The 21570-nt window shown below is 38.5% G+C and overlaps 1 protein-coding gene across 2 annotated transcripts; it reads right to left on the bottom strand.

The window, feature by feature from the left end:
* Positions 1-628: 628 nt before the first annotated feature.
* On the bottom strand, positions 629-21557 carry SKA3 (spindle and kinetochore associated complex subunit 3; the record flags this gene model as incomplete). Of its 2 annotated transcripts, XM_084878607.1 has the most annotated exons (9): positions 629-2131; positions 3726-3857; positions 5093-5296; positions 6941-7026; positions 12253-12332; positions 13931-14339; positions 17145-17310; positions 17405-17466; positions 21435-21557. In XM_084878607.1, the coding sequence occupies 8 exons, from the start codon at positions 21535-21537 to the stop codon at positions 3780-3782; spliced, it is 1188 nt and encodes a 395-aa protein (XP_084734733.1). In that variant the 3' UTR covers positions 629-2131; positions 3726-3779. The 2 variants fall into 2 exon arrangements, with proteins under 2 accessions (XP_084734733.1, XP_084734734.1); XM_084878608.1 differs by lacking the exons at positions 17145-17310; positions 17405-17466 and having other exon boundaries at positions 21435-21537.
* Between the last annotated feature and the right edge of the window lie 13 nt (positions 21558-21570).

Raw genomic sequence — 21570 nt, 5'->3', positions numbered from 1 at the left:
TTATACCCGCTCGCTGGCCCTGCCCCCACTGTGGGTTGCCCTTTGTGTGTGGGGGGACTAGTGGGGCAGGGGCCTTGATCTGGCACCACCTACATCCCCGTCACCTGCCCGACTCCCCATTCGCCATTGGGCAATCTGAGCCTGCCAGCTGGGGAAAGGGACTGAGAGAGAGTGCACCTCAGTGTCTGGTTGAGCAGTCGTTCTGATCATTCCACCATTATGGTGAATTAGCATATTACCCTTTTATTATATAGGATTCTCAGCAACACTGACAGGATCCATCACTCTCCTTGAAATCCTTCCTACTTAATGGATTCTTCTCAATCTTCTTCCCTAGATTGTTCTACCTCTTCTCACCCTCTTAAAGCCAAGATTCAGTCTTAGTACTCTGGATACCTCTTCTATGTAAAAGTCCAGGATTCAGACTTAGTACTCTGGATACTTCCCTTAGCAATCCACTCATGCAGTGCATTTATGTCCATGCAGATGTGGTAAATACTTAACGAAAAGTTAGTAGAAATTTGGGAAGTCATCATCATATGTAAGGTGACTACAGCTTTACCTTGAACTAAATACCTTGAAAATAATTTGACATATTTAACAAAAATTACAACTACTCAGTAATTCCTAGAACACAGAATAAATCGTTTTAATAACTATTTTCTGACAAAATTAAGAGAGCAAGCCTTTACATTTGCCTTTCAAGGCACAGTCACAGAAGAGGGTACTCTACCACATCAAATCCCCCATGGGTAAGACAGTGAAGCACCTTGTTATACTTGTCAAATATTAATTCTCAAATTCTTAACTGGTCTTCATAATACACTAGGTCCTTATTTTCCCACTGGCCATGTGAAATGTTTGCCAAAGTACTTTTATGGACTTAATTAGATTACTGTTCAGTTATACTTAAATGGGAAGGATCTTGGGCCTGATGGACAAGGCAGTGGGAAATTATCAGCTCTCGATACATTCAGTCTCCTTGTTACTGTGGTCACAGCTGACATTGCAGAGCACACTTGGCCCAGGAAAAAGTCATCAGAATCTTCCAGAAAGGCCTCAGGGTTGGTGGGTAGCCACTGAAGAGAGGTCAGAAGCCACGTGTTGGATGAGAGGATGAAATGAACACTAAGCAAAAAGTTGAAAGGAAAAAAAAAATCCAACTGACAGCAGGTGATCCCATCTGAGACCTACTACAGTGCAGATGTCTTCGCGTGTAAATTCTCCTTTTCCTAAATTGAGCTGTCATTTATAAATTGTGTTTTAGAAGAGCAATGTTGAAATAAAAGGTATAAAAGTCTCAGGAGGAGACAGGAGAAGGGCAGAGTTAGAGTTAAGAAGCCTGCTCTTGCAGACAGCAAAAACTACAAAAATCAGAGAAGAGAGAGACAGACAGAGAAACATGGATGTGAGAGAAACATTGATTGGTTGCCTCCCATTAATGCCCTGACCAGGGCTGGAGATGGAGCATGTAACTGAGATATGTGCCCTTGACCAGAATTGAATCCCTGACCCTTCAATCTGCTCTATCCACTGAACCAAACTGGCTAGGGCTGGACATAGCCTTATTGGAATAGCAAATAGTAAGACTTAAATTTTAAAAGTTATTGATCCTGCTTCCTAGTAATTACTTAATCCATGGTTAGATTAGGTAGGGCAAATTTGAGATCAGTGAAATAGTAATTATATTAAAAAAAAATAAGTGAGCTGCATGTCAACAAGATTGAGGTTACAGTAAATCAAAACTGCCGTTTGGCTCAATGGATAGAGCGTCAGCCTGCAGAATGAGGGGTCCCAGGTTCAATTCCGATCAAGGGCATGTACCTTGGTTGGGGGCACATCCCCAGGAGAATATGTGCAGGAGGCACCTGATCAATGTTTCTCTTTCACCGATGTTTCTAACTATCACTCTCCCTTCCTCTCTGTAAAAAATTAATAAAATATGTTTTTAAAAAAGTAAATAAAAACTTTAAAAGCAAATTATGATGCCAGTATCCAAACTCATCTTTGATATGGATTGGTTTTTAGAAAGGGAGGAAGAAATGGGAATGTGAAAACAAAGTAAGTCCAGCTTTGATTTCATTCATTCTGTTCAGTTTCTATTAATTGATGGATGGATCCACTAGGATTTCTGCAAAAAATAAAAAAATAAGATTACAAATTATAAATACCATCTAGGTATAATTAATAGCAATCAACAAAAGAAATGATTCAACATTGTGATTATATTTTTACACTTTCTATATAAAACTAGAGGCCTGGTGTACGAAATTCATGCATGGGTGGGGGGTGTCCCTCAGCCCAGCCTGCACCCTCTCCAATCTGGGACCCCTTGAGGGATGTTAAACTGCCCACAGGAATCACATCTAAATGGTCAGTTGGACATCCCTCTCACAATCTAGGACTGCTGGCTCCCAACTGCTCACCTGCCTGCCTTCCAGATTGCCCCTAACTGCTTCTTCCTGCCAGCCTGATCACCCCTAACCACTCCCATGACAACCTGATTGATGTCTAACTGCTCCCCTGCCAGCCTGTTTGCCTCCAACTTCCCTCCTCTGCTGGCCTGGTCACCCCTAACTGCCCTCCTCTGTTGGCCTGGCCACCCCTAACTGCCCTCCCTTACAGGGTTGATCACCTCTAACTGTCCTCCCTTGCAGACTTGGTCCCTCTCAACTGCCCTCCCTTGCAGGCCTGATGCCTCCCAACTGCCCTCCTTTGCAGGCCTTGTCCCTCCCAACTGCCCTCCCCTGCTGGTCATCTTGTGTCCACATGGGGGCAATTACTGTGTGTTGGAGTGATGGTCAATCTGCTTATTACTCTTTTATCAGATAGGATAGAGGCTTGGTGCATGGGTGGGGGCCAGGTGGTTTGCCCTGAAGGGTGGGGGTTCCCTGAGGTGTGGGGAGGCCTGGGCAAGGGGCCTGTGGTGGGTTGCAGACTGCCACGCCCCCTGGCGACCCAAGCAGAGGCCCTGGTATCTGGAATTTATTTACCTTCTACAATTGAAACTTTGTAGCCTGGAACAGCGCCAAGCCTCCTGCTTGCTCCATGGCTGCAGCCATTTCTGTTTGGATTTGTTTACCTTCTATAATGGACTTTGTATCTTTGAGTGTCCTATATTGCCAGGGAAACCCAAGCCTCTCAATTGCTCTCTGTGGCTGCAGCCATCTTGCTTGGGGTTAATTTGCATACTCACTCTGATTGGCTGGTGGGCATGGCTTGAGTGGAGTGATGGTTAATTAGCATATTACTCTTTTATAAGGTAGAATAGTCGGGAATACATTCCCAATGATATCAAACTTGCTATTGTTGGGAGTCAGATATGGATCACAGATACTATATTGAGAAAGACATAAGCTATTAACCCAAGTTGCCAAATGTCAATTAAAATTTTGTTCCTACCATTTAAGTGTTAATTTTCAAATGTTCTCCACTGACACATGTACTTTCTTTTCTTTCTTTCTTTTTTTTTTTTTTAAATGTATTTAATTGAGTTTTTTACAGAGAGGAAGAGAGAGCGGGATAGAGAGTTAGAAACGTTGATGAGAGAGAGTCATCGATCAGCTGCCTCTTGCACATCCCCCACTGGGGATGTGCCCACAATCAAGGTACATGCCCTTGACCGGAAATGAACCTAGGACCCCTCAGTCCGCAGGCAGATGCTTATCCACTGAGCCAAACCGGTTTTGGCACATGTACTTTCTTTGGAATGGTAACATACTCACTTTCGCTGGTTTTGTTGTTGCCAATATCTCAGATGTTCCATCCTTCACATCTAGTCAAGAATGCTTTTCTGGGTGGCATGCCTTGAGTGCTACTGGAGTAGTAGCTAGGTTTGGGTTATATTTTGATAAAACCTAAAAACAAGCAAATTCCTTTTTATTAAGTCATAGGAACAACATAAATTTGGAAGGTATTATTAAAGTCAAGAAAACCCAAGGAAAATTAGAGAGTATGGGTTGTTTGAAACAGTAAGAATTTTTAGCAGCACAGACGGATGTTTTAACATCACAGAAATGATGGTAATATTAGAAATTTAACATGGGTGTGGCGGCTTGATTTCTAAAGCCTTCTAAAATGTACACTAAGGATAATGGAAACAAGTAGCAATGTGTCCCCGTGAACAAATTAAGCCTTTACAAAGATGTTAGGAAAAAATATATATAGGAAAGAGGCAAAATAAATGCTAAAAAAATCATTACATAGATTATAAAGAATTTGAAACATCAACTATGAGTGTTTTCATAAAGAGCGACACATTAAATACAATGTTTTCCTCTTTTGACATAGAAATAAAAGGGAAGTGGAACTCTCTTATAATGCTTATAGACAGAAATGACTCCTTCTCATTCAATTTATGATGATGCCCAGAAAAAAAAAAACAACACAAAAAAAACAAGAAAGCCAGAGAAAGGTGTTTAGTGAACCCTTTACTTTTATCTTAGGATGACTGTTCCAATGGCATTTAGGAATTTTCTCAAGTAGTTTTATCTTTCTTACAGCTTTCCATAAATTAGGAAGGTTCAGAATAACCATTGCCAAACACTACAACTCTTTGGCAGGGTGGGGGGTGAGGGGGACTGGAAGAACCAGACTGGTGGTTATTTAGATTTGGCAGTTGCTATAAATCAGTAGCTGATTAGTAGTAAATGATGTTGTACTAAAGAATTAGAGATCCTAAATCAGTGTTTCTCAAGTTATTCTGATACCCGTCAGTGAAGAACTGTAGGATAAATGACATTCCTTACTTGGGCAGCAACACCTCTCATGGGAACAGTGGTCAACATGACCATCACAGGTGGACAATTAGAATACATTACAAGAATACATTCTGAACTTGATGTTAAAGAGAAAATGCCCCAAGGGCATAAAAGTATGATGATGTCACTAACTTCTGCTCAACCCAAAAGAACCTTAACAGGCAGTGTCAGAAAAGATGTAGCAGCCCAGAATTTAGATTTTCTCAGTAACCAAACCAGCACATAGCCCAGTGATAAATAATACAGTAGTTTACATCAGAGATTACATAGATCTCTAACTTTGAAAAAAAGAAAAACAAAGCAAAACAAAACAACACAGCCTGGAAAATAACCTGGAGAATGTCTTCTGGAATTGCAGTTACTTTTGGAGGTGTAGGTGTTCTGAGGAGATTCTCATAAGAAGAAATCACAGGGGAAGAGGGAGCTGCACAGCTCTCAAAGCACTTGTCTGAATTTAAAACTAATGATGTACAGTATTTCATTTCCAAATCATTTGATGAACTATTTGTTTTTGATAATGGATAATCTGTGGATACCTAAAGAATAAAAATAAATCATTAAATTATGGTGGTATAAAATAATGGAAAATAAAAATTGTCAGTCAATTGGTTAGTTCTAATGGGGTCCTTAAATAGACTTCCCAATCAAGTAAAGAAAGAAATGGCATATGGCGGACAAAGTACCACCTTCATTATCAATAAATCACAGCTTAATATGAAAAGTGGACTGAATCCTAGATTTAGATGATTCACCCCTCTCCAGTCTCAGGCAACTAACTGGACTAGATGAGAGTCATAGCATGAGGAACGGACAAATTACCACAGGCCCTCCCCCCAGAGGAAGAAATGTTTGAGGGAAACCCAGCATTTTGTTTCTCTACAGCGACCATGTTCAACACAGTAGCCAAATCATCTGGGGTTGTTTAATAAACGTAATGAAATTAATAAAAATTTAAAAACTTAAAATTAGTTCCACAGATGCAATTGCCACATTTTATGTGCTCAGTAGCTGGCTGTGACCAGTAGCTACTATACCGAACAGCACAGAATATAGTACATTTCCATCACTGTAGAAAGTTTTATTGGACAGGCTGGTCTACCATATGGGTTGTCTTAAAAATTCATACCAACTTTAAAGTAGAATGAGGTTTTGATAATAGTAAATTTGTTCACTGGGGAAAATTAGGGGAAAAAAGGAGGGGAGGGCAATGAAAATCACCCATAAATAACCACATTTTGGTGTGTTTATATTCATTTTTTCCCCCTTAAAATGTAGTAATCCCAACCTTATCCACAGGAGATATGTTTCAAACCCTAGATAGTACTGAACCCTACTTGTACTATGTTTATTCCTATAAATACCTATAATAAAGTTTAATTTATAAAACAGGTACAGTAAGAGATCAATAACTAATAATAAAAAGAGCAATTATAACAATATGCTGTAATAAAAGTTATGTAACTTGAACAAAAGCATTGTGATACCTTGGTAGTTGATCTGATAACTAGGATGGGCACTAAGTGACTAACAGGAGGGCAGTATCTACAGTGTGAACATGCCAGACAAAGGGATGATTTATATCTCATATGGAGCAGGAGGGTGAGATTTTATACCTCTACTCAAAGGAGCAAAACTGAAAACTCATGACTTGTTTATTTTGGGAAATTTCCATTTAATATTTTCAGATTGCAGTTAACCACAGGTAACTGAAATCACAGAAAGCAAAACCACGGGTAAGAGAGGACAACTTTTACATATACATACATGTCACTTTCCATATCATTAAATACTTGAACACATTGTTTTTATATGTTCTTATGTTTTTCAAAAACATGACAGTTATGTAACACTGGACCTTACTGACATACCTTAATGTATCTTGCTTCTCTTCTACCATTTGACATTTAGATTGTTTTCATGCTTTGCTCTAATAATAATTTGCTATAACAAATCTGTCCCAGTGAGCCTTATAATAAATTCTGACATGTTTAAAAGGTATGAAAAAGTTTAAAGCTCTTAATATATGCTACTAAGTTACCCTCCAGAAGTATTGTATATGGTAAGTATACAAATAAAGTCTGCATTATTCTAACTTTTTAAACAGACTGTTTGAGTCTAGAAATAGTTGTGTATCTGAGTCATTAGGAACAAAATTAGGTTTCAATTTTATGAAAATTTACCAAAGCTGTTCTGTTCTTTGTAGAAGGAATTTTCAAACCAGGAGTACAGAATGTAGGTGCCAAGGGAGACTTTGTATATTCATCATCTAGAAGACACATACAATCACGTGAAAATAAATATTTGAAAATAAAGTTGAAATACAAATTTCAACTTTTAAGTTATAATCCTTGTCAATATAATTTGTGATTATTTTTAATAAATTATAACTAACATATGCTTAGTTGGACAGAAAAAAAATCAAAACTCAAATCACATATCTAATTATCACTAGTACTAACAGAAGTTCAGCAAGGCACAAGTGCTATATGCAAAAAATGAGTAATTCTAGCATAAAAGAAACAAAAATATAATTCAAAGAAAGATTTTTTTTTACTATAGCAACAAGATTAGAGAAAGATACCTATACATAAACCAATTAACAACTGTTTAAGATCTTTATGGAGAAAATCAAATTTCTGAAAAATAAAGAGGAGGAAGAAGGCCAGGAAGTCGCTTGTTATCCAAGATATTAGGAACGGAACTATGCATATACATGTATTTGATATCTATACTACATAGTATCATGAAAGCAATCTTTAAAAAATACCAAAGAGAAACTGTGAACATGTGAGAAAAGTGATCATCAGATTGGCAAAAGTGATCATCAGATTAGGTCTAAATATCTTTAAGTGCTAAAGATGGAGAAGCATTAACCCAAACACTGCTTGGGGACATAAAAGCCACGTTCGGGGCAATTTAGCATCTTAGAGTAAGTGAAGGTGTGCATCCCCTTTCACCTGGAAATTCTACTACTAGAGTGAAAAACACATGTGCACAGGCATAATTTTCATTATAGTACTGTCTGTAATAATAAAAAATAAAAACAAATCAACTATCAATAAAATGGCTTATTTGTACAGAACACTACTGAACAATTAAAATGGATGAACTGCCCTAGTTGGTTTGGCTCAATGGATAGAGCATTGACCTGCAGATTCTGGTCAAGGGCACATACCTGGGTTGCAGGCTCAATCCCAGGAGGAGGTGTGCAGGAGGCTGCAGAACAATGATTCTTTCTCATCGATGTTTCTCTCTCTCTCTCTTTCCCTCTTTCAGAAATCGATAAAAATATATATTTTTTAAAATGGATACACTGGATTTACATAGATTAATATACTACTAAAAAACATACTGTGAAGTAAAAAGAGCAAATGGCAAAAGAATACAAGTTATATGTTGTAACTTATGTGAAATTTTAAAACACAATTATGCTTTGTTGATCATTATTTTGGGGAGAAAAGGAAGGAAAATAATAGAGTGGGGCTAGGGATTTAGCTTTAGGTATAACTTTTTTATTTTTATTTATTTATTTATGTTTTTATTTATTTGATTTTTTTTTACAGAGAGGAAGGAAGAGGAATAGAGAATCAGAAACATTGATCAGCTGCCTCATGCACACCCCCCACCGGGGATGTGCCCAAAACCAAGGTACATGCCCTTGACTGGATTCAAATCCGGGACCCTTCAGTTCGCAAGCTGACCGGTATCGGCAGGTATAACTTTTTTTTTATTATTTTTTATTTTTTTAAGATTTTTAAAATTGATTTTTAGAGAGGGTATGAGAGGGATAGAGACATGGATGTGAAAGCAAAACATTAATTAGCTGCCTCCTGCACTACTGGGGATTGAATGTGCAGCCCAGACATGTGGCCTGATTGAAATCTAACCGGCAATCTTTTGGTGCATAGGATGGCTCAACCAACTGAACCAAACTGGCCAGGGCACTTTAGGTATAAAACTTTAGTTTTGAAAAATTTGAAGCAGCCTAAACTGGTTTGGCTCAGTGGATAGAGCTTTGGCCTGCGGACTGAAAGGTCCCAGGTTCGATTCCAGTCAAGGGCATGTACATTGGTTGCGGGCACATCCCCGTTAGGGTTTGTGCAGGAGGCAGCTGGTTGATGTTTCTCTCTCATCGACGTTTCTAGCTCTCTGTCCCTCTTTCTCTCCCTTCCTCTCTGTAAAAAATCAATAAAATATATTTTAAATTAAAAAAAGTTAAAGCAAATATAGCAAGATACTAACATCTATTTAATTTGGTATTTTCCGTATACACCTGTACAACTGGGTTTTTAAAATAAGGCAGCCCTGGCCAGTTGGTTTAGCTGACAGAGCACTGGCCTGCGGAGTGAAAGGTCCAGATCTGATTCTGGTCCAGGCACAGGCCCGGGGTTGTGAGCTCAATCCCCAGAAGGGTGTGCAGGAAGCAGCCGATCAATGATTCTCTTTCATCATTGATGTTTCTCTCTCTCCCTCTCCCTTCCTGTCTGAAACCAATAAAAATATATTTATAACAATAACAACAAAAAGCCTATTTGCAATGGGTAACCCATGGAGCCCTGGCTGGGGTAAGCATTAAACAGCTCCACAGGGCACACAGAACTACCACTGAAAACGTCCATTTAAAGATGAGTTAAAAATTAAAGGAATGTGAAGAAACAAGCCCCGGAAAGACAATCAAAGTGATAAGCAAGAAAATGAATACCTTAAAGATTTTTCAGATACATGTGTTTAAAATGTTCAAAAAGATAAACGGAGGCATAGAGATCATAGGCAAGAGAACAATACAGAAGGAAAAATAGAAAAAACTTATAAAACAAAAAATGTAATTGGAGTAAAAATTCAAGTGATGGATTAACATAATAAATTAGACTCAGTGTAAGAGAGAAACAGCAATTGGAAGGATGTCTAAAGCACAAAGTAGCAAAGAGAAAGGGGAGAAAACTATCAAATGGAAGTTAAACTGGGAGGCTAAAGGGTAAGTTTCAATATATATCTTACAGGAATTTCAGGAGAGAAAAATTGAGGAATTAAGGGAAAGTAATATTATTAAAGAGATAATGTCAGAGTATTTTCCAGACTTAGATGAGTCCTTACTTTAAAAAAATCATCCCAAATTCTAAACATAATACATGAAAACAAACATACTACAGAGAAATTAAGAATATCAAAGATAAAAATAAAAATCTTATAGACTACCAAAAAGAAGAGATTTTCCTACAAAGAAAAGCTAACCAGACCAATAGCCCTATGCTCATCAGCAATAGATACCAGGTCACAAAGGAATAATTTATTTAAAATACTAAAGAAAGACATCTGTCAATTTAGTCACCTATATCGAGTTAAATTATCATTCAAGAATGAGTGAAAGCCCAGCTAGTGTTGTATAGTGGTTAGTGTCGACCCATGCACCAAGAGGTCACTGGTTCAATTCCCGGTCAGGGCACATGTTCTGGTCTCAGTCTCTATCCTCCTGGGGGTCATCCAGAAGACAGTTGATTGATATTGATGTTTCTCTCTCATTGATGTTTCTATCTCCCTCTTCCTTCCTCTCTTTCTCAAATCAATAAAAACGTATTTTAAAAAATGAGTGAAGCCCTGACTGGTTTGGCTCAGTGGATAGAGCATCGGCCTGCAGACTGAAGAGTCCCAGGTTCGATTCCAGTCAAGAACATGTACCTTAGTCGCAGGCACAATCCCAGTAGGGGGTGTGCAGGAGGCAAATGATCAATGTTTCTAACTCTCTATCCTTCTCCTTTCCTCTCTGTAAAAAAAAAAAAAAAAATCAATAAAATATATATTTTTTTATTTTTTTTTAAATATATTTTAAAATATATATATTTTTAAAATGAGTACAAAAATGTTTTCAGACATATAAAACTAGAGAATACTTCACACAGTAGACAATTTATGAAAGAACTGCTAAAGGCAGTACTTTACCCAGAAAACTAAACCCAGAAGGAATGAGTGAGCTATAAGAAGCAATGGCAAACACACAAAAAAAATGGTAAATTACTAAATTTTAATAAGTACAGACTATAAAAATTTTAACAGCTTTTGTGGTATAGAAATAGGGTCAAACAAAAATACAACATAAACTCTCTTACTTAAATTACTAATGGGTAAACATAACCTTTTGATTCCTTCCATAAAAGATACTGCTGATGGCCCACTGAAGGATTTCAGTCAGGAAGTCATAAAAGATAGTCTCCCTTATTAAGGTCACTGGGAAGTGATTTCTGAGTATGATTGAAAGTAGTGGTCTAATTTCTCTTCTTTTTAAAAAAATAGGCTATTCTTTAATATAGTCATGTTTTTTTCTCAGAAGCTGAGCTACGAATGAGTTGCATTTTGTTACATCTTTTATGCCAGAGGTACTTGTTAATAACAAGTCAGTGAAATTAGTAAAGAGAATATTTCTGAAAATAATGTCTAAAACTTTGGAAAGATTTCCTAAAGACAAGTTATTTTAAAAGATTTGCCAATAAATTTGGTATAGATTTCTTTGAATAAATAATTATTCAAAGAAATCATAAAACACTAGAAATTTTTTTATTTTATATTTTCATGAAAACCAGTGTTTGCTGGGACAAATATGAGGAAACTACATGAAAATTTTCTCTAAGTTTTTGCACTCTTTAAAAAAAATTTGAATGGTAACTGATGAATTCTGAGTATGGTTTATATAGGAAAGATAATGTATAACTCTAATGACCAGGGGTCTTCAAACTACGGCCCGCGGGCCACATGCAGCCCCGGGGGGAGTCTGATCCTGCCCGCCAGGTTTTTTGGGCAGTGAGCGCAGTCAAGGTGTTACAGTAGGGATTAGTAGTTCATATAGTCCGGCCCTCCAGCTCTCTGAGGGACCGTGATCTGGCCCCCACTTTAAAAAGTTTGAGGACCCCTGCTCTAATCAATAAGCTGAGGCTAAATTTAAAAAGGGTGCTATTGGCCGAAACCAGTTTGGCTCAGTGGTAGAGCGTCAGTCTGAGGACTGAAAGGTCCCAGGTTCGATTCCGGTCAAGGGTATGTATGTTGGTTGCGGGCACATCCCCGGTAGGGGGTGTGCAAGAGGCAGCTGGTCGATGTTACTCTCTCATCGACGTTTCTAGCTCTCTATCTCTCTCTCCCTTCCTCTCTGTAAAGAATCAATAAAATATATTTAAAAAAAAGAAAAAAAAAAGGGTGCTATTGGCTCTATATAAAAAAGTGAGTGAATGTATATTTAAATGCTTTAAGTTAAAATGTTAAAAACAAACAAACTGACAAGTACCTAATATAACCAGGAAGAGTATAAAAAGAAAGAAAATTTTACCTTTCTCTCATATGAAATCATGCTGAACATGAATGGAATGAATGGTGGTACTTAACAGAACTTGATGTCACTAACTGAGAAGACGCAGTAGGCTATTAGAATATGTATGTGGTGCATCATTTTTTACAAAGATCATATGGAAAGAGCATAGCTGAGAAGTAACTTGATTGTCACACTTACCATTTTTTTCCAGTTGCTGGTTCACGAGGCCAGCAGTGGTGCTATCACTGGACAGTAGTTCTGTTTCTACAGCTTCCTCACTGGTATGATTAATAAGGAAATTATAAGGTAAAAAAAATAGTTAATATTAAACCTCTGGGAAAATTTAATCTTAACCAGGGCTGGTATGGCTGTGGTTGAGCATCGACCTATGAACCAGGAGGTAATGATATGATTCTCAGGGCACATGCCAGGGTTGTGGGCTTGATCCCCAGTAGAGGGTGTGCAGGAGGCAATTGATCCATGATTTTTTCTCATCATTGATGTTTCTCTATTCCTCTCCCTTCCTCTCTAAAATAAAAATACATTGCCGAAACCGGTTTGGCTCAGTGGATAGAGCGTCGGCTTGGGGACTGAAAGGTCCCGGGTTCAATTCCAGTCAAGGGCATATCCCCAGTAGGGGTTGTGCAAGAGGCAGCTGATCGATGACTCTCTCTCATCGATGTTTCTAACTCTCTATCTCTCTCCCTTCCTCTCTGTATAAAATCAATAAAATATATTAAAAAAAATAAATAAAATAAAAATACATTAAAAAGTATAGTGAGCGTCAACCCATGGTGAGCGTCAACCCATGAACCTGGAGGTCGAGGTTTGATTCCCAGTCAGAACACATGCCACACTATGGCTCAATCCCCAGTGGGGTGGGGCATATATGAGGCAGGATCACTGACTCTCTCTCATCAATGATGTTGCTGTCTCTCCTTTCCCTTCCTCTTTCTGAAATCAAGAAGAAAAAAAAAAAGTGGAAACGTGGCTCAAAAAAGCTTAAGAACCATTTTGGATTGATAGTTTTGACTTAGAAGTAGATTAAGAATCTCTCAGTTAAAAGAAAGTCATAATAAGTTCAACTCATTATATAAATTAATCTGTTTCTGAGCAATTTTGTTCCAGTTTTAGGTCCATTCTGTGACAGTTTTATACTGTTTTACTTAGTGTAGCTTTACTTACACACACACACACACTTTTTGTTAATCCTCACTCAAGGATATTTTTTTCCAGTGATTTTTAGAGAGGGAGGAAGGGACAAACATCGATGTGAAAGACAATGATTGGTTGCCTCCCATACACTCCCCAACCCAGCCAGGGATGGAACCTGCAACCCAGGTAACTGAACCCGAGATCTTTTGGGACTAACCACTGAACACACCAACCAGGGCAATCCTTTAATTTTATTTATCAAACACTTTTTTTTTCCAGGCCAGTGTCACTCCTTTTACATCATCTAACCTGCAAAAATCAAGAGCTCACACTTTTCTGTATAGTTAATGATTCTGGGAAGTTTGAAATAAGAAGTGTCTGAAAACCTCAGTCTGAAACATCACTTTTTCTAGGAAAAAAAAAAAATCAATAAATATAAAAGATATAGGAAGTTAGACAGGCTGTACCTTTTAACAAAGTGCTTGCCCTAACCGGCTTGGCTCAGTGGATAGAGTGTCAGCCTGCAGACTGAAGGTCCCAGGTTTGATTCCAGTCAAGGGCATGTCCCTTGGTTGCGGGCACATCCCCAGTAGGAGGTGTGCAGGAGGCAGTTGATCGATGTTTCTCTCTCATCGATGTTTCTAACTCTCTATCCCACTCCCTTCCTCTCTGTAAAAAAAATCAAAAAAAATATATTAAAAAATAAAAGAAAGCTGCTTACCTTTTACTCTTCACATTTTTAAGTCCCACTGTGTAATCTTCATTCAAACACACGGTATATTCAGAGATACCGAAGTGCTCTAACTTAGGAGTCACACACTCAAAATCATCCATATTTATTGCACATTTTGGAGTTTTTAGTATTTTAACTGGTAATTGTTTGGAAGACGGAGTTAACGTGTTTGGCTCTTTCTTATGATTGTTTACTGCTTGTGGAGGATTTGGTGGAATTTGCGATATCAGGTACCGCTCAAGTCCAAAATCTGAAAGTTGTGGACTACACGGAATCTTCTCAGAAACAGAGCTGCTTGGAACATCAGGATCAGACACATCATCGTTCACATCAGGCTTCTGAAGGTTTTCATCTCCAGTGGACTCTGGTTTAGAGTCAATGGCTTCTTGCTCACCCACTGGGAGAAAAAGTCATATTGTATCCAAACATCAAATCAGGAAATCTCAAGTACTAAAACCACATAAAACAATTTCACTTGAAATGTTCTTCATCAGTAAAAGTCCTGATTCTGACCTTAGTCTCTAAGTTTTTATTCTAGTTGTACCTTTAGTAAATTTCTGATATGCACCTATTGTCCACCCATATCCCATCCCATTTTGATGACTTATTAGAGAAAGGAAGTAAACTAAAGTGTTAAAAGATGAAAAAACAATAACCATAAATATAAGTCAATTTCCTTACATCCCCAGTTAATGTAAATTACCCGTTCTTAATATATTCTGAAACTATTTTATCACTTAATGACAGTAAATATAGTGTGAAATTAACTACAATCTAGATTAAACATTAAGTATAAAAATATTAATTTAAATATTTAACTTACAGATGCATAAAAAGGAAAGACTGTTATACAAAAATAAACTTTCATCCTGTCGGCCTGAAACACAAGTATCGAAAGCCTAGTGAGCGCCCCGCCGAGATGGCTCAGTGGTTGAGCATCGACCTATGAACCAGGAGGTCACAGTTCCATTCCTGGTCAGGGCACATGCCCAGGTTGTGGGCTCTATCCCCAGTGGGGTACATGCAGGAGGCAGTCTATCATTGATTCTCTCTCATCATTCATTGGTGTTTCTCTCTCTCTCTCTCTCTCCCTCTCTGAAAACAAACCAAATAGAATTTATTTTTAAAAAGCCTAGTGAGAAAAATAACAGGACAGCATTAGAAAGATATGCAGTTCCACAACCTTTAATAGGTATATGTCTAACTCTTCACCTTAACATTTAACCAATACACTGTGCAAGTCAGGTTAAATAACTGACTGACAACTATACTTTTCCCTATAGGCCTTTGTTATTTCCTGGGTACACTGCTGGTGAATGAATTTCATGTGGAACTAAGTTGGAGTTAAAAGATACAGGACAGCACCTTCAGTGCCAAGTCCTTTCTTGTTGTTCTCACCCGAAGATATTTTTCCATTAATTTTTAGAGAAAGAGTGAAAGGGAGGGGAAGAGCTAGCTACTGATTCACTGAGTTCTGTTTTGACATTGTGCTTTCTTATTAATTCTGAGAAATGTTATGACTACCAAAAATCTCTTGTTGAACTTATTGTAAGGCTGTCAGTGATGAAATTAATAAATAAAATCATCACCATGACCATCCCCATTTCACAAGTGAGGGAAAAGCATTTGAAAAAATTCTCCAGTCACACATGTAGTAGTGTGTATAGACGGTGGAGTCAGTATTTGAATTCATGGCTTGTACACACCAAAGTCAACTGAATTGTTTCTTTTACACCTTGTGGACTGTTTAATATACCTTTCATAAAAATCTTCAGTATGTATTTATTGAACTTAATTAATGCTTTATTTATATACAAAGATCACTCTCATAATGGAAATGAGGGCAATGAAGCTCAAATTGGTCAAACAAAGGTATGGGCACAACAATAACAACAGTTAACACCTGGCAATTAACATGCCAGATACTGTTCTAAGTAAACTTTATCTTATTTAATCCGAATACAACCTGAGAGGTAGAGACTATTAAACAATCTCTATTTTACAAATGAGAAACTGAGGTAAGAGGTGAGAAACTGAGGAACTGGTCAAAGACAATGCATCTGTTAAGTGGTGGAATCAGAGATTTGAACTCAGATAGTTTGGCTCTGAATTTAAAACCACTATGTTATACTACTCTTTATTAGAATTTTAAAATTGAAAAGGACTTTGTCATTTTACATAGGCAAAAATCTCTCATTCTACTGTAGAGGAACTTGAGATTAAAAAAAAAAAGGGGGGGGGGGAACATGCCTAAAGTTCAGTTTCATTTATTAGCAGAGTTGACTAGAAACCAACAAATCAACAATATCTGTCCTTTCATCTAACATTGTGTTAGTTCTTGTCTAGCATTTAGAAAGGACAACACACAGTGATTATTGAATAAATGATAAAATGATGGTCACATAATGGCAGAGCAAGAACTAGAAACCACGGTAAAGCCAAAATAGTCTTACTAAATCATGCTGCCCTTTCTCTTTAAAAAAAAGTATACTTTTACTAGAGGCCCGATATATGAAGATTCATGCAAAAATGGGCCTTCCTTCCCCTGGCTGCCAACACCACCTTCACTCCGGCCTGAGCTGCCTTTCCACTTTGTCCCAGCCCAGAGCCGTCTTTCTGCCTTCGCTCCACCTGGAGCCACCTTCCCGCCTCCCCACACGGCCCAGAGGCCCAGAGAGGCCGAGGCGGTGCGGAACACCAGTGTTATTGCCATGGCAGCCCCTGGCATGTGTATGTAAATAAACCTACCATCTTTGTTGGGTTAATTTGCGTGCTCACTCCTAATTGGCTTTTCTTAGTGTAGATTGATTTCAGAGGAAGTAAGAGGGAGAGATAGAAACATCAATGATGAGAGAGAATCATTGATTGGCTCAAGGCCTGTGTATGTAAATAAACCTACCATCTTTGTTGGGTTAATTTGCGTGCTCACTCCTAATTGGCTTTTCTTAGTGTAGATTGATTTCAGAGGAAGTAAGAGGGAGAGATAGAAACATCAATGATGAGAGAGAATCATTGATTGGCTGCCTCCTGCATGCCCTCCGCTGGTGACTGAGCCCACAACCAGGGCATGTGCCCTTGTTGGGAACTGAACCTGGGACCCTTCAGTCCACAGGCTAATGCTCCATCCACCGAGTCAAACCGGCTAGGGCTGCCCTTTCTCTTTGATACTAAACAAACCCTATTAAATACAAGTTATTCATACCTGAATTTTTCTTGGCCTGTGGATTATATCCATACTTCTGGAAAAACTCTCTTATTTTTATAATATCTGCTGAGGTTTTTTTCATCAGTACTTTTGCTGCCTTTATGAAACCAATGCTTTCTTGACTTTCCAAACTTGCTTTATCAAGAAGAATATTGACATTATCCTTTTTAGGAGGAAAGAAAGTACATTATAGTTTCTCTAACTTTTGACTAAATTTATTTATATTTTTAAAATGATAAATATTGTAGGAGTGATACCTTTAGAGTCCGAACTTCTGAATTAAGGTCATGTAAAATTCTTACTGCATAACCTACAAAGTCTTCAATATAAGTATTGAAAGGAAAAGGGGGGGGGGAAGGAGGGGAAATATAAAAAACATAATTCAGTTTATTTTTTGAATTGCAAAATTCTTATATTGATTTATAATTTATATCCTGCTAGTCACAAAGAAAAGTGTTAAATTATAGCCTTTCTTTAAAATTGGTATTAAACTACTAGAGGCCCGGTGTAGGAGATACAGGCATGGGTAAGGTCCCCAGGCCTGGCCAGCAATCAGGACCAATCTGTGGGGCGATTGGCGGAGTGATTGAGGAATGGCGCTTGCCTGCTCGCTGGCCAGCCCCACCCCTGATCACCCTGCTGCCACCAGTCACATCCTCTTACAGGGCGATTGGCGCGGCCCCCCGCTCCCCCAGTACCCACCTCGGCTGGCCTTGGGCCTGCGGGTTGGGGGCAGCTCCAGCGTTGAGTATCTGCCCCTGGTGGTCAGGGCGTGTCATAGCTACCAATCATTCTGCCATTCAGTCAATTTGCATATTAGGCTTTTATTATATAGGATAATGTACATACAAAAAAGTATAGAAATCCTAAGTATACAGCTTGATGAATTTTCAAAGTAAAAAGACCTACATAATCAACACTCAGATCAGGAAGAAAGAGAGGGACAAGATGTGAGAACATGGTGCTGAGCAATTTTTTCCTATATGGTGAGCAATTTTTGATTCGTATTTAAAAAATCTCCTTTACTAATAACATTTATATTTTCTTCTAAAAGCTTTATTGCTTTCCTTTGCATTCAGAGATAAAATTCATCTGGAATTGATTTTTCTGCATGAAATAAGGATGAAGATCCATTTTTCCCCCCTGAGTATACAATTGACCTGGCACCATTTACTAAAAAAAAATCCTTCACCCACTATACTGTCACCTTTCTTATTAATCAGATATATAAAACATATTTTAAAAATATATGAAATAAAGGCAGTATTTTTAAGAATCATGTCTCTTGCCCTAGCTGTTTTAGCTCCATGTATAGAGTGTCAGCCCATGGACTGAAGGGTCCAGGGATGAATTTGGGTCAAGGGCACGAACCTGGGTTGAAGGCTCGATCCCTGACCCTGGTTGGGTGTGAGCAGGGAGCACCAATCAATGTGTTTCTCTCACCTAGATGTTTCTCTCCCACTCCTTTCCACTCTCTCTAAAAATCAATGGAAAAATATCTTCAGGTGAGGCTTAACAACAAAAAAAGAATTGTATTTCTCTTTCCTAAAACATGTCTCTTTTGAAGATCTCCCTCTACCTGTTAAAAGTCAACCCATTTTCTGCCGGACCCATGTGGCTTAGTGGTTAATCACTGACCCATGAACCAAGAAGCCACTGGTTGGATTCCCAATTCCCGGTTCAGGGCACATGCCCCAGTTTCTGGCTAGATCCCCAGTAGGGGGCGTGCAGAAGGCAGCCGATCATGTTTTTATCTCTATTCCTCTTCTTTCTTTTCTCTAAAATCAATAAAAACACATTAAAAAAAAAAAATCACCCTAACCAGTTTGGCTTAGTGGATAGAGCGTTGGTCTGCAGACTCAAGGGTCCCAGGTTTCGATTCCGGTCAAGGGCATGTATCTTGGCTGTGGGCACATCCCCAGAAGGTGGTGTGCAGGAGGCAGCTGATTGATGTTTCTCTCTCATCAATGTTTCTAACTCTCTCCCCCTCTCCCTTCTTCTCTGTAAAAAAAATCAATTAAAAAAAAAAGTCAACCGATTTTCATTAGGGAAATGCAAATCTACACCACAATGATTTTCTACTTTATACACACTAGGATGTCTACAATAAAAAAGACAGGTAATAACAAATGTTGATGAGGATGTGAATAAATTGCAACTTCCATTCATTGCTGGTGGAACTATACAAATGGTATATCTACTTCGGGAAGCAATTCTCTCCCAAATATATACCCAAGAGAACTGAAAACATTATATTCAAATGAAAACTTGCAAATGAATATAAAACAAGTTGCTGATACACACTGACATGGATGCTAAGTGAAATAAGTCAGCCACACATATGATTCCATTTTTATAAAATGTCCAGAATAGGCATATCTATAAAGAAAGAAGACAGATTAGTGTTTGCATAAGGCTAGTATGGTAGATGGAGGTGGGATTGCGAGCTGCTAACAATCACATGGGTTCCCTTAGGGGTTGATGAAGACCTAAACTTTACAACTATGTGAATATACTAAAAGGCCATTGAATTGTATCCTTTAATGCCCAATTTTGTGGTATTTTAATTACATCTCAATAAAAATGTTTAAAAGTCAACTAATTTAATGACATCACAGTGATAATAAAAGGTAAAAAATTTTTGTGATCATTTTCCTAATGTTCACTATTCTATATTTTCCGTAATATATATGGGCCTGGATTTAAAAAATTATTCCAACTTTTTCTTGTAAAACCAAAAGAAAAGGCAGAATGTGTGCACAGGTATATGTTGGTAAGAAGGTAAATTTGCAAAAGCTTTGTGGAAAGCAATTCAGCTACATATCAAGAACTTTAAAAATATATATATGTACTTTTAAAAATATTTTTATTGATTTCAGAGAGGAAGGGAGAATAAGAGAAACATCAATGATGTGAGAGAATTGTTGATCAGCTACCTTCCACATGCCCCCCACTGGGGATCCAGCATGCAATCTGAGCATGTGCCCTGACCAGGAATTCAACCAGTGATCTCTCTCTCTCTCTTTTTTTAAAATATATTTTATTGATTTTTTACAGAGAGGAAGAGAGAGGGATAGAGTTAGAAACATCGATGAGAGAGAATCATCGACCAGCTGCCTCTTGCACACCACATACTGGGGATGTGCCCGCAACCAAGGTACATGCCCTTGACCGGAATCGAACCTGGGAGCTTTCAATCCACAGGCCGATGCTCGATCCACTGAGCCAAACCGGTTTCGTTCAACCAGTAATCTCTTGGCTAATAGGTTAAAGCTCAACCACTGAACACACCTGCCCTGCATATCAAGAAATTTTAAATGAGCCCCTGACTGGGTAAATTGGTTGATTAGAGGGTCCTCTCAATATGCCAAGATTGTGGTGCAATCCAGTCAGGGCATATACAAGTATCAACCAATGAATAATTAGTGGAACAAATCATGTTTCTCTCTCTTCCTTCCTCTCTCTAAAATCAATCAACAGCTTTAAAAATTTTTTTAATTATTTCAAAATACTAGTATAATTTCCTGTCTTATAGCTTTATCTCAACTATGTAAACAAAATCAAAGAAAAATAAAGGAATTCTAAAAATAAGAACGATAGAAAAGGTACTAAAACACTGAGTGGTGTCCTCTGATGGTGCAGTTACAGGATATATTTATTTCTTCTATTTTTCCATATCTCAAAATTTTGCGATGCACACATACAGATAGTTTTTACAGTCACAAGAATAAACATTTTTAAATGGCTGGATAACCGGTAACAAAATCACTGAAGTAAAAGGACTCTAACAGGATGCAGTATTTTAAGGGACATTAAAATAATGACATTTATTAAGTATGAACTACTCTTTCAACTTTAAAAAAATTTCTAATACAAAGGTCTGTGGTGAAAATTTTTGCTTTACTTGCAAAAAAAGAGCAGTACTAAGTCCTGGTGTATGTGTTGGCAACATGGTTTGTTGGGAAAAACACGTTTACTGCAACTGAGCTCCATCACTATACATATCACTATACTAGTACGTGCGAGGGCAATGCTGAACAGATGCACAAAGGAAGCTAATTTTGTTCCTATTACGTGTTACTGATGAGCACAGGTTCTGTACGACTAGCAAGCATACCGAAAGGAAACCAGGGGCACAGACTGAGCTCCAAGGGTCCAATTAGGTTTTACTCGCTCCGCGCAGCACTCACGGCGCCGTCCGCTTTCGTACGCGGCGGGCCCGCCCACGGCGGCCTATGGCCCCCGGGAAAGTGTGTCCGCTTCGCCGCCACCCGCCCGCCCACTCACCGCTGTCTTCCCTCTCCAGCGCCCGCTGCAGCCGCGCCGTTTCGCCGTCCAAGGTGACCGCCAGGGACCGCAGCTTTGCACAGAAACTCCGGATCGGGTCCATGGCGACCTCAGCGCCGCGGGCCCCGCCACTCGT

The sequence above is a fragment of the Pipistrellus hanaki genome (genome assembly GCF_964339955.1).
Source record: "Pipistrellus hanaki genome assembly, chromosome: 3".
Classification (NCBI taxonomy): Eukaryota; Metazoa; Chordata; class Mammalia; order Chiroptera; family Vespertilionidae; genus Pipistrellus; species Pipistrellus hanaki.
The sequence above is the reverse complement of the archived record's forward strand: the minus strand, read 5'-3'. Positions and strand labels throughout refer to the sequence as shown.